The 18118-nt window shown below is 36.0% G+C and overlaps 1 protein-coding gene across 1 annotated transcript; it reads left to right on the forward strand.

Annotated features, from left to right (window-relative positions):
• Positions 1-1786: 1786 nt before the first annotated feature.
• On the forward strand, positions 1787-10504 carry LOC129257690 (ras-like GTP-binding protein RHO). Its single transcript, XM_054896072.2, has 3 exons — positions 1787-4428; positions 5344-5493; positions 6218-10504. The coding sequence occupies exons 1-3, from the start codon at positions 4273-4275 to the stop codon at positions 6488-6490; spliced, it is 579 nt and encodes a 192-aa protein (XP_054752047.1). The 5' UTR covers positions 1787-4272; the 3' UTR covers positions 6491-10504.
• The last annotated feature ends 7614 nt before the right edge of the window (positions 10505-18118 follow it).

Raw genomic sequence — 18118 nt, forward strand, 5'->3', positions numbered from 1 at the left:
GTCATAACTTACTTATTTTACATCTGATTTTGATGAAATTTTCAGCATTAAGCTAGTTTGATTTTTCTCTTTTTATTTAAGTCAACAGGTTTTTTCTTGGGTGGACTTGACCTTTAAGTCACATGATCAAGGTCAAAAGTCATTTAGGGTCAATGAATGTTGTTCAGTATTGTATTAATGGTGGTTTTTTTTGTGAATAATTATTTTGTAGTAGTTTCAATGTCAGCACTGATGCTATATTGAATCGCGTAATGCATGTGAGACTGCCAGAGGTGCTCCACTTGTTAAATATTTGAAAACTTTTTGTAGTTTCTCTTCCTCCAGCGCACACTGTGCAACACGATTTCACTATGAAGTAAGATCCGAAAGCAACAACACAACGAAATTTGGCATACACCATAGAAGAATAATATAATGTTCACCAAAGTGGTCGGCATACATATACACTGCGTATTACATGACTTCATCCAGCCATGATCGCAAGCCAATTTATATTAAGCATGCGCATAGACTGATGACTGCAGTAATCTAAATATAACCCAGGTAGTATATTGTTTTATGTCTTGAAAGAAAAATATAATTTGCAGTAAAAAATTTTACTGCAAATTATATCAGATAGGTAAGGGATTGATTGCAGGGCTGAGTGCCATAGAAAAATCATCTTATTTCATTTTTTGGTAGCCCAAAGAAATATGGCAAAAAATTGGAGATTGAATAAAACCTTAAATTACTATTAAACATATTAAAATAAACTCTACCACCACAAACAATAAGAAGTTTGTTTTGGATTTCTTTGATTTACACAAGAAAGTCAGATCTGTACATGTGCAATATTTATCCTAAGGTGGAGCTGTAAGTAAACGGTGAGCACTGCTATCACCAGGTTTTAGAATTACTTTATTTTTGGTAGCCATATGGAAAATCACCCAAGCAATTTTTTGTCTCGCCTGCATAGCAGAGCGAGACTAGGCGCCGCTTTTCCGACGGCGGCGGCGTCAACATCGAAATCTTAACCAAGGTTAAGTTTTTGAAATGTCATCATAACTTAGTAAGTATATGGACCTAGTTCATGAAAATTGGACATAAGGGTAATCAAGTATTACTGAACATCCTTCCTGAGTTTCAGGTCACATGACCAAGGTCAAAGGTCATTTAGGGTCAATGAACTTAGACCATGTTGGGGGAATCAATATCAAATCTTAACCAAGGTTAAGTTTTTGAAATGTCATAACTTCGAAAGTATATGGACCTAGTTCATAAAACTTAGACATAAGGGTAATAGTGTATCACTGAAGATCCTGCCTGAGTTTCAGGTCACATGATTAAGGTCAAAGGTCACTTAGGGTCAACAAACTTTGGCCATATTGGGGGTATTTGAGGAGTTGTTATCATAACTTTGAAATTTTATGGATCTAGTTCATGAAACTTGGACATAAGAGCAGCAATGTATCCTTGAATACCCTATGTGCATTTTAGGAACATGACCAAGATCAAAGGTAATTTAAAGGTCAATGAACTCTGGCCATGTTGGGAGTATGTGTTGAATTGGCATCATAACTTACGAAGTCTATTGATCTAGCTCATGAAACATCGACATAAGGGTAATCAAGTATGGATGATTGTTTTGCACATGTCTTAGGTCACATGATCATGGTCAAAGGTAATTTTGGGTCATTGGACATAATATTTTATTATCATATTTGTGTTTTCTTCTGTGAATAATTATTCATTAGCTGTTTTCAAAGGAAGCACTGCTGCTATATCAAATTGCGTAATGCAGGCGAGTCTGCCAGAGGCGTTCCACTTGTTTTTAGAATTTACCATGGCCTTTTTTTTTTCTAATTTAAAAAAAAATTGTCAGGAGCAAGCTTCATCTACATGTAGCTATTTCTTTTAATCAGGCAACTCAAAGGGAAGGGTTTAAATCTTTTACCCAACCACTGTAAAAAAAAAAGTAAGATACATGCAGTGATTTTCATTTTGGGGCAAAACTTAGATTTGTAGAAAAAAAATCCAAAAGATATAAAAAATGTAAGCCCAAAAAATATAACAAGTGAGTTTGGGGGAAGGGGGGTATGAAGGGTTGTTATGAACGTAATTCATTTATCTTGGCATAGTGGGCGAGGCAACCTCAATCTTTCTTTGTGATAATCTTTTTTTACAATTTCCTCTTCATTTTCTTTCATAATTTCATGTAAAAAAGTCTTTCCTCTCAACTACTACATACATTCTTCAAAGTGGTTTTTACAAGTCATAAACAATATGGAACGAAACTATAAGTTTCTTTTTGGTGCAAAAACACAAGCCTTTTGATAGAAACCAGTATCAGCACATTATACATTACGTCTGACATGTCCTTTCATGAAATGCTCCCTTGGTTGTGTGTCATGAGGTGGTTCCCAAAAATATTTGATGGAGTAACACTTTTCAAAATGTTGACAAAGAAAAAAATGTGTAGTTCAGTAATCCCTTGTCTTTTAGTATTAACCCAGTTGAGATTTCATTTTAATGTTTAACAACAAGGCTATTCTAGAAATATTCAAAAACAATCTTACAATTATGATAGTACCAACTAGGATATCTTAAGTTTTTGCTTGAATTGATCAGACTGTAACATTGTAATCCGGTGTACATGTATGAGTGCTGCTATCTGTTCAAATTATATGATTTTCCACCTGAAGAACTCCAAGGCAAAAAAGTGATCATTGCTATTCATGCACATTCAATAAATACTGTATATTCAATTGTTCATTGTTTTTGTTTTCAAAGTACATGTGCATACTGCATTTACGTGTACTTATTGTGAAATAATTCCTGGTACATGCAGATTGGTTTCTTGCATTCCTAAAGGGAGTTGCCGTATTTTGCTGCTGACTATAATATGAGTCAGGCCCCATACAGAGAAGAGTTTCAGGTCATTGCAACACGCTAGTCTCTCTATCATTTACTTCTTCTGGTGAATGGACAGTGGCAATTTTTTTTAAATAGTTATACCCCCCCCCCCCAACTCTCTCACTCTCCCATCTCACACACACAAAACATACAACCCTGTACATGTACACTCGCAACATGCGCTTGGGCACAAAGTCACAAGCATGCTTTCCCCCTCATTCTCTTTCTTTCTATGAAATATACCTGTACATGTACTTGTGTAAGTTATACCATGTACATATGCATGTGTGTGTTTTGTGAAGACTTCCTCTTGTACTTTCATTCATTTCATAATTATCCCGTACATTTAGTTTCGCTTTATTCTAATTTTGAAAGGTTATACATTACTGGAATCCAGGCCTAGTAAGGTTTTTAGTCCTGTATAATAAACAGTGTTTGTGAAACAGAAGAAGATACTTGTATGTTTTTCTTGTGGTAACTCCTGTAGAAACTCGGCAGGACATCTTTCTGCTGGTATAATGCCAAGCTGGTACAGAAGAAACATTTAGTTAATCAGGCAAAGTGGCTGTACATACCCATTCCAACCTCGTTTGTCCAAACTTTATCATATATTTAGAAAGATAGACCTGAAGCTGTAGTTAAACTGAAATGAAACTAACACTTACATGACCATGTAGCCAGGGTCAGAAAGGACAGCATACTTGAATTTGTTCGATGTGATCAGGTTCCAATAATGTTTTCCCACATGCCAGTGTTCTGATGAAACAAGTAACTGTACTTAGCATAATAATAAAATCTACAGTATCTCAGAGTTTTATTCTTGGTATGTTTAATTAAGCTTTCTCTTAATATTGACATTCGAATTCAAAACTCATCAAACTATGGAAGCATTGGCATGTTGTGTTTTGTCTAGATTCATTGGCGTTGTATATCATTTATAATTAATGATGGTCATATTTGATGCAGCGCACCTTGTGGGTGCAATGAATTTTGAGATTACAAAATGGCCTTCTGGTAACAAATACATGTAGTGCATGATATGGAGACATCTTACAGAGCAGCGATTTAGGATAGGAAAGTGAGGAGGAGTGGCATGCTAACCTTGCTTCCAATTTGATTGATTATAGTTTGGAAATCAATTTCAACTGCCAGAAGCGTTCCACTCGTTGTTTTGTGTGTTCAAATTTCTTACATCTATCTTTCTTAATACCGGTCACCAGATTTTGGGGAAAACATTTTTTTAAGTATATACTTACATGTACAGTACATGTATATGCTATCTTTGGGCAATCTTTAAAGTATTCAGAAATGAAAATGGGTAAGGTTTAATTCTTCCATATTCTTACTTCTCCTTTCGTTGCAGTGTGAAAAACTAAGACAATGGCTGCTATAAGGAAAAAGCTGGTCATCGTTGGAGATGGTGCTTGCGGAAAGACATGTTTGCTGATAGTATTCAGCAAAGATCAGTTCCCAGAAGTTTACGTCCCAACAGTATTTGAGAACTATGTAGCTGATATAGAAGTAGATGGTAAACAGGTGAGTGAAGAGTATTACATGTAGTTTGATTATTGTTTATTTTCTCCTGTACTTTTTAAGCATGATGATATAAAATAATGAATATAATCAATATATGAGGCCAAGATGAAAGATTTTTTAAATTTGGTATAATTTTGTTTGTTTTTCGGAATATGGTCTCATTTTATACCCATATTGACACTGTCTTGGAACTTGAAACAACCTGGGGCAGTTATTTGAACACTGTCTACATGAATTCTCGATATGGCTAAATGTAAATTAGCGTTCTGGTGGATGTAATAACTTACATGTATATGTCATCAGTATCTTCATAACTTTTATGTTGACTTTCTCTTTTGCGCGCACAGAAAATGTGTGGTTTCATAAACAAGCATAATCCTATTACTTGCAAAAATCATGATAAAACTTTAATACGACAGGGTCTACCAGTTTTTGGCGGGTAGTTCATGTACTTCTGAAAGAGATATGGCAGAGAAAAGACAATCTTCTTCAGAATACTGATTTGTGACAATCATAGCGGTCTCTCATCTCGAGAGAAATGACAAAAGAAATGACAGTTATCCAGAATACCACTCCAGTCATGAGCCAGCTAACAACATGAAGGATGGTGGTATTCATTTCCAGATGAATGATATATTCTACCAGATTTGATTTTATGCTATTTAAGATGGGGGCATAAATGAGTTTACAGTAGTGCATCATTTTGAAAGCTGCTTTGTAAACTAGTAGTACCAATATCATATGTTCCAATAAAAATACATGTAAGCTCCATAATGGAATTCCTGGAAGTTTTCTTTTTTATTATTAAAAGGTTTTGGTGGAACTTATACATTCAGGAACTAAATGATTTGAAATTACATGTGCATCATCTTTGGTATTGTTGAATTGATTATTCTCCAATTTATTATTACCTAGGTTGAGTTAGCATTATGGGATACTGCAGGTCAGGAAGACTACGACAGACTGAGACCGCTCTCATATCCAGACACAGATGTTATACTCATGTGCTTTTCAATTGACAACCCGGACAGTTTAGAGAATATCCCAGAAAAATGGACACCTGAGGTAAGGCTACATGTACATCTATTGGAAGTCCCCAGTTTTCTGTTTTCTTAATTCCACATTCTGCAGTGTTCTGAACATCAGATTTCGGTGCACTTAGGATGCATGCATGTTACAGAGATGCTTACTGCTACAGATTTCCTGTATTTACTACAGGAAACTAAGCCCCAGTACAGACGGTACGCTTTTCCAACTGAAATCCTGGCTTTTGCCCTTTTTGAATTAGTATTTTCTGAACTTGCATCGGTTCAATAAATGTTTTAAGATCTATTAGTCTCTGAAAGCTTTTGTCCTATTATTGATTCAGTTATAAATTTTAGAATATTTGTGACCATTATTTTATTTTTTGTTATAATGGGAGAACATTTGAAGATGTAACTGCTAAAGGGGGCATTGTGGTCTACTGGTTATGACTCTCAATCTGAGGGACGTGGGTTCAATTCCAAGTCCTGGCATGTTTTCTTTCAGCAAGTAATTTACCCACATTTGTGTTGCACTCAACCCAGGTGAAGTGAATGGATACCTGATAGGAATTTATTCTTTGAAACAGTGTGCGTTATTGCTACTCTACTAAAGCCAGGTTAATTATGCTGCATTACTGAGAGTGCTTAGAGACTTCTGATGAAGTAAGTATTAGGCACTATATAAGTAAGTATTATTATTAAAGATTCCCAAATTGTGTTTTTTACGAATATGCAAGTTTGTCCTCTTCTGTTTGTTAAAATAGGTGAAGCATTTTTGCCCTAATGTACCTGTTATCCTGGTCGGAAACAAGAAAGATCTCCGAATGGATGAAAACACTAAACGAGAACTGATGAAGATGAAACAGGAACCGGTGAGAACAGCTGATGCCCAGTCGATGTCAGACAAGATCAGTGCTTACAAATACCTAGAATGCTCAGCCAAGTCTAACGATGGTGTCAGGGAAGTGTTTGAGACAGCTACCAGGGCAGCACTACAAGTCAAAAAGAAGAATAAATCAAAATGCAATCTCTTGTAAGAGATGTCTTCATACAAGCTGGCAAGGCATGTTAGTGGTCAACAAGAGCTCCTCAAGAGAATAATGCATTTGATGTACATGTATATGTTTTGGGGAAAGAGAGAGCCATTATATAATATTTTTGGACGTGCTTGGAAGGTCAAAGACAGCAGTAGTACCAGCATACATTGTTTTAATTGCTTATTGTGGTAATAAAGAGACAATTGGCTTAATTTGTAGTTGCAGGTTTATGAAACCACTTTTCTTTCTTTTTTCCCCCTGAAGGCTTGGTGCCATTTAGCTAAGATCAAGAAAATGTGGACCTAGCTTTAACAAGTACTCCATGGTTATTATATAAGAAGACTGACTGATTTGTTCAATTTATATGCATAAATTGAAGAAATTTAGTATCCTGACAAGGAAAGAGACAAAAGATATATATTTAGATACATCACTGCATTTTACCCTTAATAACTCAAGACCTCTTATATTTCAGTTTTACAAGGAGAAAACATGAGTAGTTTGCTGTGATGGTTCTATGTTGTATGCTTTTAGCAAAACAACAATTGAATCTACATTCATATTCAGATTCCATTGTGGATATGATATTACAAATGTTTTGTCGCTTTATTGAAATCTCCTTTGAAGGTGCTCAATGAGCATAAACAACATATATTTGGTGAAAGCTTTTCAGCTTGCAGACCCATATAACATTATATTTATTGAAGAAAAAATTGTACACTCTTAACCATGTGGGAAATGTGCACTTCTTGATTGTGGTGGGGATATTTTACTGAACTAAAAGGGTTACTGTTCTGTTATCGTGCATAAGCCCATTTGACCTTCATCATGTCTGCCACCCATTGGACGTCATGTCAGAGCACTTTCAGTTATTGTATGTAAGGAATGGTCTACATCTTTCTGGAGGCATCCCACTATCCTTTGCTTAAGCAGGATTACATATTGTGAACACTTATCTCGTTCAGAGACCATCACTGAAATGTTGGCTGTTTCACTTAGTGCTCTATGCAAGGAGGTATTTTTTTCTCAGTCAGTAGCCATGTTTTTGCATTATGGGGTTCTTTGATCCTCTATTCTGCATTGTGTTTTTGGCTGAGTAGGACAGGAAGAACATCCTGCCAAGCATTCCAGCAATTCCATTTGTAAAAAAAAAAAGAAAAATGAATAAATGAATTAGGAAACAGGGAAGGAAGGATATTCAAAGCAAGGAGGATATCTTGCTGAATGGATATGGTGTGTGGCATCTGCAACTTGATGACTCTGCACCTGTGTAAATTATTGGGAAATTGTAAAATTGACTAAAAAGGGGGAAATGATTGTTAAAATAGCTTTGCATTAGTCGTATCAAAGGGTGCTTTTTACATTTATTTGCATTATTTGTTTGCTTTTGGAGACTTTCATAGAATGAATATTGAATTGGAAGTAGTACAGTTGTAAGGAAAGCGGAATGGCTATTTATTATTGTGATTGGTGTACCTGTAGCACAATATAAGGGAGGAAGCTGACCCAATTTGACTGAATGAGTTTAAGATGCATTACTACAGAATATGTTACATTAGAAAAAAAAACGCATAATCTGGCTGTGATAAATCTCAGTGAATTGATAGAAATTTTCTATGTTGACTTTCAAGACAAACACAAGTTATTGATCGTGTATGTAGTAACCAAAAAAAAGGCAAGATGTTGAGATAGCTGACTTCTCACTGATCTTAAAGTCAACAGCTTTTTGCACCTGTTTTCAATCAAACAGGAATCTTTGACCAAGGGGCAATGATAGTTGTTGCACTACGTTTGCAAAACGATATTATATAGTTATACACTGTACATTGTTTTTATACGAGTTCTGTCGTAAATAACTAGTACATGTAAACTGTGGTAGCTGTGTGTTAGTGTATAATGATTGTGATTCTTCAGACTAAATTTTTAAAAAGTGATGAAAATATGGCAATGATGGTGACAGTTAAATATAGTAACACCAAGACTCAATATTTCTACCATTATCCCCATGCACTGCTTGTCATAAATATCTAATATTTGTATCATTCACATATACTTATATTTATGGGAAAATGTTATTTTTTAGACCTTGTTTGCTCACTACTTGCTCAGTTGATGTGAGGCTTATGACATACTTGCAGGAGCTTGCTAAACTTTGTGATATCTTTATTTGTAAATGACAGCAAAGTGTTGGTCACTGGACAAGTTCCATTCCATGCAAAGTAATTTCAGAAGGGCCTTGTTCATAAAACTTAGCATTAATACTAATAAATGTGTTTAGTTTCTCAATTAAATACGGTTTCATTAAAAAAAAAAGTTTTATGAAACAAGGCCTGATTCGATGGTACAATGTATGCAACTTGGCATGGGGTGAAATGAAATGGACTACCTCTAAACAGCAAAAGCAGTCAACATTCCATTTCTCTTGTAATATTTTGGTTTCTTGTAAGTGAAGTATGATGAATCAGTAATTGAAGGATCCTTGGTTCCTTTAAAGGGAAAATGCATAGAGTTCTGGTATCATTGGTTTTGCTGTTTATTGGCAGGAAGAGAATACAAGTCCTTCAACCTTTTGATGTCATTTTCATTTTCTTCTCTCAATAATTGGAATTTCAGTGCTGTTATGTATTTTCAAATGTGTGTGTGCATATGTTTCTACAAGTTTGAATGTTTGATTGATAATTTGCAGAATGATAATGGACAGGAAGGCAGTAAGGAAGCTACTCTGAACCTGTCCAAATATATATAAAAAATGTGATTTCTGCATTTTTTTTTTCATTCAAAATGTCCTTTGATTGGTTTATTTTTTCATCGTTAAAATGTAATGTATGTTTTTATAACTGAATAATTTTTGCCCTGTGGCTGTCTTTTTGTTTCTTGTATATTATCCCCTAAACAAGATACAGATATAAATTTATATGTATTTACCTTTTTTTTCTTCTTTTTTTATCTCAACTCATTTAAAGATGTTTTTTCCATGGATTATTTTCAATTTGATTTTGAATGGTCAGGGTATTTATTTACATGGGAACAATATTCAGAGTAAATATCAAACTAAAGAATATTAGGAAATGTAATGGAACATTTATTATGAGTTACAACATATTTTAATTTACCTTTATGTCATTTCAGCATGAGTTTGAATTTCGAAAGTCTTGTTAAATTTGGACTTACTGATTATTTATATAAAATATTTTAAAACACTAGCCTGAGAGGTATTGCAGTCATATTGACATTGTGTGGAAAATTCCCCCAAATGAATCTGTCTTGTTAATGTTTTCACTGTCGTGTCTTTTGTTCCTATGTGATGAAAGAGGACTAAACTGCATCATATTTTCCACATTTTTTTCTTTGTGTTTTATTCATTGTTGAAAGATGTACTAACTAGGCTTTGCATAGAAAACTGACTTGTAACATTTTGGTATGTTTGTGAATTAATTTACATGTAGATTTTTAAAATCAAGAATAGAAGAAAATAAGCATCACTATTACATTAACTGCACAAAACACTGCATTGTTAGCTTTTAGGTACAAATGGCTAACATTATGTTGTCTTTGTGCCTGCGTATATATATATATTTTATATACCTATTCCTTTTCTTATCATTTTCTCCCCTCACACTTTTTGAATTTTTCAGTACTGGAGTTTTAAAGTGGAAGAAATGTAATCCATAAATAATGAGTATCTAGAATGTAGTTGCTTTTAATAGTTGAGTATTACTCTTGACAAAATGAAAAATATTCTAGATAAATGCATATTATAATCTTGTGTATAACATGCTCTCTCAGCGTGATGAAAATAACTTGTGTATTTTATTTCCTTTTTTCATTTTCTATTAGAAGTAGTAATAGTGTCATGTACCAGTATATATATAACTATTTCTGAAGATGTTGCATTTAGAGCAACTATGTTCATGTTCCATATCTTGATCAATGTTTTGCTATTATTCTTATGGATCAACTGAGCAGAATACATGTGCATATGATTAATAAATTACAGAAGTATGTGGAGTCAAATCATTACTTTCCATGCAGTTTCTTTTGTGTTCGTCCATTATCCTTTTAAAAAATGTAGTTAAAAAGTCATGAATTTCACTGGTTTTGAGTAATCATCTTCTAAGCGTTAGGGGTGCATATTTGCATCTTGATTCGTCTTTACCCAATTTCTTCCTGGTTTTCATCTTTTCAACCAGCATTCATTTTGCCTTTTATGCGATTCAGAAAAAAAAACGTTTTTCAGCTCTCTGCCTTTTTTTTTTTAGATGACATTATTCTGTGGTTACCCTGTCTACCCTTTTGAATCTTAATTTTCAGTACACAAGGAATCGTGATTTTGCATTAAATGAACTCGATAGGTGATGATATGCATGAAGTGTTGGTGATCCTGCAGCCTTCAGTGTATTTTGATGGCAAATTTTTGTTTCTATAAAAAGTGCAATTTCTCACAGTTCTCACTATACATTGTCATTGTTATTAAATATAATATAAGAACAAAGAATTGTTACCGAAACCCAGGACCGTGGAAAAACGAATAGATGTTTCAAATGCAGTGTCTTGTTACAAAATGGGATAAACAAGATTATAAAACAAGAGTGGAAGAAAAAAGAGCAGGAAAAAGGGAAGAGAAAGAGGATCAGGAGAGGATGAGGGGCGAAGAAGAACGAGTAGAGAAGAAAAGGGGAAGAGACAAAAAGGCGGTTATGCAGGTAGTCATAATCCCCTCAGAAATTATAAATACGAATAATGAGCAAATGCTTTTACACCCAGTGGCGGCACCAGAGGGCGGGGCATTTGCTCCCTCTACTTGCCCCCCCCAAAAAAAAAAAATTTAGTATTTAAAAAATAGCTCGCTCTTCGTGCCCGATTTTGTGAAACGGGCAAAACAATTCATGTCCGCCTTTGCTCCCCAAAATGTTATTTTGACCCCCTCCCCATTTGCCCCCCTAAATTAAAAATCCTGGTGCCGCCACTGGTCACATCCGAATCTAAGCCTTCCTCAAGTGTTCAAAGATATCATGTTGACTATCAAAATTTTAGAATTTTCTGTTTAATTTTGGACAGAGTTGATGCTGACCTACAATGAATGTATGTCATGATTTTTTTTTACACCGTTAACTTTCCAGTAAGTTCCCTTTTTCATTTCTGTTATTTGTATTCTGTGTTGTACTTATTTTGATATTCTGTTTGACTTTGAAATGAAAAAGAATAAAATTCAAGCAATCAACCAAAAGCATGAAAAAGTCTGTTATTTTTGTCATCTGAAATAGGAGACGCATGAGCACCCCCCCCCCCTCCCACCATATAATTTCATACCATCGCTATTAGGCTTATAGGTGCGTTTTTAAACTAAATGTATTGGGGGCTTCTTCCGGGTGCTTGAGATTTTTTTCCCTTTCATCTGATATTTGATACAAGGAAAATGGTCTGTCATATATAGGGGTAAATTGCCAATTCGTCTACTGCCAACTCGTCCACTCACCACATGGTCTACTTTCATTTAGTTTAATGCCATTCCGTCCATCAACATTTCGTCTAACCACCATTTGGTCCAATAACCATTTGGTCAAACTATCACTTCGTCTAATCACCATTTCGTCTATGACCATTTCGTCTCATAACCAGTTGGTATAATATCCGTTTCAATTTCATTCATTTTGCACAATTAACACTTAGTCCAATTAGACCAAATGGTACATGGACTAAATGGCTATTGGACCAACTGGTTATTAGACGAAATGGTGAGTGGACGAATTGACAATTAGACCATGTGGATAGTGGACGAACTGGTGGTAGACCAAATGATAGTAGACGAGTTGGTAATTGGACGAATTGGCATTAGACCTATTGGAAATAAACCGTCATAATTTATGGTAGTCTACTAAGTAGCTGAGAATTAATTGTGTCTGTAATACCAGCCTCCCCCCCCCCCCCCCGGAAAAATTCATAATGGTTAGTGTCGGTCATGTTCGCTCATTTGGTTTACGTAGCAGACGATGCTAGCCTAGTAGTATATAGTATACTTACGTGGACCCTATTGCAAATTAAAATCAATTTTGGACTCGATACTTGCTTCCTCAAACTGTAGCTATTTTATAAATATCAGTAGGCAAAGCTTTATAGTACAAGAACATTGTTACTTTCAACATTAAATGCGTTAATTAAGTTTGTTTGGACTGTATTAATTGTTTCAAATGAAAAGGGTCTATGAACGGAAACTATCATACGTTAGTCACGTGACGTTGTACACAGAAATATGCCATGTTCTGCCTGCTTGACCTCAAAGTTTGGGAGAAAAATGAGATGTAACCATTACACCAGTCATAAAGTATTATACATCAAACTATAGGTAATCTATTTAGCATTCGGATGACAATCAATCTCGACCTTTTTTACCCTTAGGGATATTTCAGTGGGAAAACAAAGGTGCCAGAGTCTCGAAAATATGGATGATTTCAGACCGTTTGCCATAACAAGAGTTGTGAACATGGACACTTTCAAATAAACAGCGAGACGTAAATAGTGAATTAATTGTAATAATATTTACATCAAATTAATGGAATTGGATAAAATGTTCACACTATTATCAATGTGGTGTGAGCTATTAATAGTTATAAAGATATACCCGGATTTCTGCAATATTACGTTCAGTGGCGTAACTACGGGGGGGGGGGGGCATCGGCTGGCCAAAAAAAAAAAAAAAACGGGGAAAAGGAGAAAAAGAGGGAGAAAGGAAGAGAAACGTAGTGGGGAAAGAAGAAATTATGTTCATTATAAATGTTATATTATATTATAATTATGTTATATGAAGCATTTTTTCATAACTTTATGAAACATTATTTGCTCAGGGCCTATGTCTTTATTGTTCCTGGTGCTCGCATAGACTGTTTAACGAGATATATAATCCTGTTGTACTAAAACCTCGCAATTCGAGTTATTATTTGATGTAGTGATATTTGCTTCTTTTTCATGACTACTTAAAGTGATTGCCCGATTTAAGGTCTTAATATAAAACATTTCCTGTCTGTGCTAATGTTCGCATTAGTTGATTAGTGAGATGTCTGCTCTTCATGAATTCCTAAAATCAGTCCTTAAAATGTCAATTTTTCTGATCTCAATATCAAAAATTTTCAGCTCGCGCTTCGCGCTCGCATCATTTGGTTAGTGAAATACGTACGGTCTTAGTGAATTCCTGCAAACAAGCCTTAGAATGCCCCTCTTCAGGTCTGAATTTCCTAAATTTTCAGCTCCCGCTTCGCGCTCGCAGTATTTGATTAGTGAGATGCGTAAAATAATCATGATTGCCATGTCTACAAAAAGTGCTAAATGTCTTTAGATGTAATTCAAACAAAATCAGCAAAGGATGGCACTAGCATTAGATGACTATGCTGAGATATGTATACTCTTAATGGATTCCTAAAATACAAAAATTCCCTGTTTGGGGTCAATATATACAAAAATTTCAGCTCGCGCTTCGCGTTCGCATTGTTTGTTTAGCGAGGCAGGTACGTATCAAGATTACAAAAAATTTGCTTATAATGTCCCTTTTTAGGTCTGAATATCAAAAATTTTCAGCTCGCGCTTCACGCTCGCATTAAATCAGTGAGATACATATCCGTTTAATGGCACTGCATGTCCTTAAAATGTCTCTATTAGGTCAGTATACCTGGCAACTGAGCACGCTTCGCGCGCTCCCTAAATGACTCGAAATTTTTGCTGGTGCCCCCCCAATGCCGTGACCCACGGTACGCCACTGATTACGTTCATGCATGAAAACCACTGTTCCCTGTGTTGAAGCTGTGTGTGTGGATTTTCGGACACTCAAATGCACGCGACTAACCATTATGATAGCGATGGAGCATAGCGACCGAGCGAAAAAAATATATTCGAACTGCTTTTCAGAACCACTAACATCCTTCAGGGCATGGCATTTAATTCGCTTTGATAAGGGGGACTGACTTGCACTCGGGAAGCGGGCCTGTGCTCCTAACATGCCTAACCGCAGGCGTTTCAATAGTTAGTAAGTGAGGCTAATGGGCCAGAAAATTCCTACTTTGAAGAACTATATATACTTCACATTTTATAGACTTTATAAACGAATGAGATACAACAGGCTATTGTAGGGAAAATGTGCATGGAATAGGGATTTAGACGTGGTGACTGAGGAGTGAGGAAGGGATTTCACAGTGAAGCTTTCCATTTGGAGCACTTAATGATATGAACTTCCAAATTAATATATCTACAACATTTTCAAATTCCTGATTGGCATCATGGTGAAAAGAACACCGTAATACGTAGTGCATAAAGACAGTTATGATCACTTTCAGTCAATTCAGTGCATTAAAAAAGGCTCGGTCAGGGAGAATATAGCGACCAAACAGAGAAACTATAATGCCTCTACTAAGGTATGACAAAACTGCTTTTGAAAAAAGAGGAAATTTTTAGGATTCAAACGTCGATTTTACGCCACTTTTACATGAATATTTTATTTTCACGATTGGGGAGTACGATGGTTACGTTGGAAAAAAAAGGTTCCTCGCTTCTTAATTCATGACCAACTGGGTTTACGGTAGTTCACTTTATTGCAGGTAAATGATGAAAGAGCAATTAACGTTTTGCGAGGGGGCGTGTGGCGACCGAGCCAGGAAATTTTCGAATTCGAATGGTATAGGCCTATTATAAAAAGGTCATTTTAGCTAGAGCACTTGACAACATGAATGCAGAATTAATTGCAGGTCTATATATGCGTATATTTTTCTTGTCATTTTTTGTTGGGGTTGGGGTTGGGGGGTTGGGACGTGAGTCCCCAAATCCACCCCTGTAGAACCGCTTCTTCATTGTTGTAGATAAAATTGTCAGATTTTCAGACTTTCGTTATTAGTATACTATATATACATGTATAACAATTCGCCCTAGTATACTAGGTTTTAATTTACAGCTCATCGTTATTTCATTTATTAAAAAAAATAAATCTATTCATCAGAAAGGGGATATTCTGGCATTTTGAAATGCTAACTTCTCAACCGAAGGCTGATCAATGGTGCATTCGCGGGGTCAAACGTATTTAGGGTATGTTTTTTTTCAAAGCTTTTTTTTAAAGACTTCCCAAACGTGTTTAGGGTATGTTTTTCCCCAAGCTTTTTCCCCGGAGCTTTTTCCTCCTGGTTTCTGAAAAGTATACCTGGTTCTTCCCGAACCACTGGGGCAGTGGCGTAACAGGCGGGGGGGGGGGGCAGGGGGGGGGGGGCAAGCTGCCCCCCCCTGGCGGATTTCACCGGGAAAAATTAAAAAAAACGGGAAAAAGAAAAAAGGTAGGGAGAAAGAAAGGGAAAGGGGAAAGGAAAGGAGGAGAAGGAAAGGGAAATGGAAAAGAAAACGAAGATAAATATATATTTTTTTAACAGAATAGGAAGGAAGGACAGCGGGAAAAGGAACGAAAGAAGAACATTTGAGAAAGGATAAATCATTCCGAAATAGGCCTATGTAATGCAATAGTGTGATGGGAAATAGATTTAAAAGATGACAAATGACAAACAATAGCGGGAAATGAAGTTAGAAGGGAATTAGTCAAAAGCTGAAGGTGGAAAACGAAGAAAAGGGACAAGAAAAACATAACACTTAATAACACGACCGGGCTGCCGATGATTGAAAATGAAGAGCGGGAAGAAAGATGGACTGCATACAACATTGCGCTGTAAGCTTGCTAAATTTTATTCAAATAAGATACCGGGGCTTTGCCCCGACCCCACGCAGTAGGGGCTCTTCATCTATAACCTTCAAATGGCTCTATATAACTTCTCCCTGTAGGGACCCTTCTTACATTTAGCTTTACGTTCAATGAATGGCGTACAGGCCCGGGGGTCTTGGTTCCAAACCCAAAGGAAATAAAAGAAATTAAAGGAGACAACGTATAATGAAACAAATGGAAACAATGAAATTTGTTATTTACTGAATGAAAAAAATCTATATATCACATAATTAGAATTTAAGTTCAGTATAGGCAATCTTTTTTTCCAGCTTGCTTTCCTCGCTGGCGACTTTTATTAAAATGATATTCCCACATTGCCCCCCCCCCCCCTCAAAATATTTGGTTCATTACGCAACTGGGCTGAATAAATGTGTTGTGTATAAAAGCTATATTCTGTATATACCCGCGATATTTGATTAAAAATAGCGGCAATCTGCGAGGTTTAAATGGCTTTGATATCAAGAAGTTCCGGGGGCTCCACCCCCGACCCCAATCGCATAGCACTTCGTATATGAGTATGGTAGGGTTGGGCCATGGCCCCAAAAAGTTCTACAACCAAGAACAAAAAACAAGGAGGAAAGGAAGGCAAAGGAAAAGTGTAGGATATAATTTTTTACTGAATATTATGTCAAAAGATATCTCAAAGTTAAATTATCATTAAAAGGTGATTTTTTTGTCGCTCGCTTCGCTCGCTCGGGACTTATATTAAGCAGCTTTTTTTAACACATGCGCCATACTGCGCCCCTCGTTTGTTTGTTTTTAAATACTCATCACGTTACTGCCGCAAAGAATCCTGTTCATAGTGGCGTACAGACCACGAAAACAAGGAATGGAAAGAGAGAAAGGTGAAATATATGATTCTCTGCATATCAAAAAAAAATTTGGATTAAAAATGTCAAAATTTTTGCTCGCTCTCTTCGCTCGCTCGCAAATTTTTTTTTAAAGATAAATTCTGCCGATACGCAATAGGCCTATCTGGCCCTTTAAAAATTGTTGCCTCATTTCTCCATTACGCCTGTTCATACCATAATTATGACCGGGAAATTTTTGGCTCTTGCCCCCCCCCCCCCCTGGCCACCGACCCCTGTTACGCCGCTGCACTGGGGACATGCAATACCCATGAAGTTATAGTTTTGTCCATTTTAAGCTTGTTGCCGGGCTTATTGTTAGCAAGTAGACAAAACTTGTTTAGGGGTCATATTCTGATATTATTCTGGCGACAACTTGTTTAGGGGCCAAAATGTGTAAATGAAGCCGCGGCGAACAACTTGTTTATATATTTGCACACAGAGAAAAACTTGTTTAGGTGGTGTTTAGAAATAATTTGGCCACGCATGTGTACAGCAATGACTTTTGACTATCCCCCCCCCCCACAGGATTTCTCATTCCTTTTTAAGCTGTGACTGTAAATGATTTTCAGAAGTGACGAATTTTCCAATTAAGATTTTTTTTTAATTGCGCTCCACAGATCGATTTGATCTACTTGAACAGCGCCATCTCGTTAGCTGATTTGCAACGAACGAAAACCTGGAAAACAATATGAGTCATCATAAGTACACACCCATACAGAGACCTCTCTGGTTCGTAACTTCTTTTCTTCTGTCTTTGAGCAGTTTAAGTCCTATTAATAGACATGTTGTCAATTCTAAATAATCGTATCTGATTGATACACGTCTGACAAAACTCAAATACACACACACACACACTCTATCAAATTGGAAACTTCATTATATTTTAATTTATTTATGAGAGAAAACATTGAATAACCAAATGTGAAATAAAAGTGGAAACAGTTTATCAGCGGTCTTCTTGTTTTCATTCAAAGGCGGCAACGGAATATTTTGATAGGTTGATATAGCGAGGGTGTTTTTTTTTTTCATCTTTTT

The sequence above is a fragment of the Lytechinus pictus genome, chromosome 3 (genome assembly GCF_037042905.1).
Source record: "Lytechinus pictus isolate F3 Inbred chromosome 3, Lp3.0, whole genome shotgun sequence".
Taxonomy (NCBI): domain Eukaryota; kingdom Metazoa; phylum Echinodermata; class Echinoidea; order Temnopleuroida; family Toxopneustidae; genus Lytechinus; species Lytechinus pictus.

Excerpts from the sequence above, each read along its gene's own strand:
- LOC129257690 (XM_054896072.2), top strand. The coding sequence starts at position 4,273 with ATGGCTGCTATAAGGAAAAAGCTGGTCATCGTTGGAGATGGTGCTTGC. Across the intron at positions 4,429-5,343 it reads TAGAAGTAGATGGTAAACAG|GTTGAGTTAGCATTATGGGA; the intron begins GTGAGTGAAGAG and ends ATTATTACCTAG. Across the intron at positions 5,494-6,217 it reads CAGAAAAATGGACACCTGAG|GTGAAGCATTTTTGCCCTAA; the intron begins GTAAGGCTACAT and ends TTGTTAAAATAG.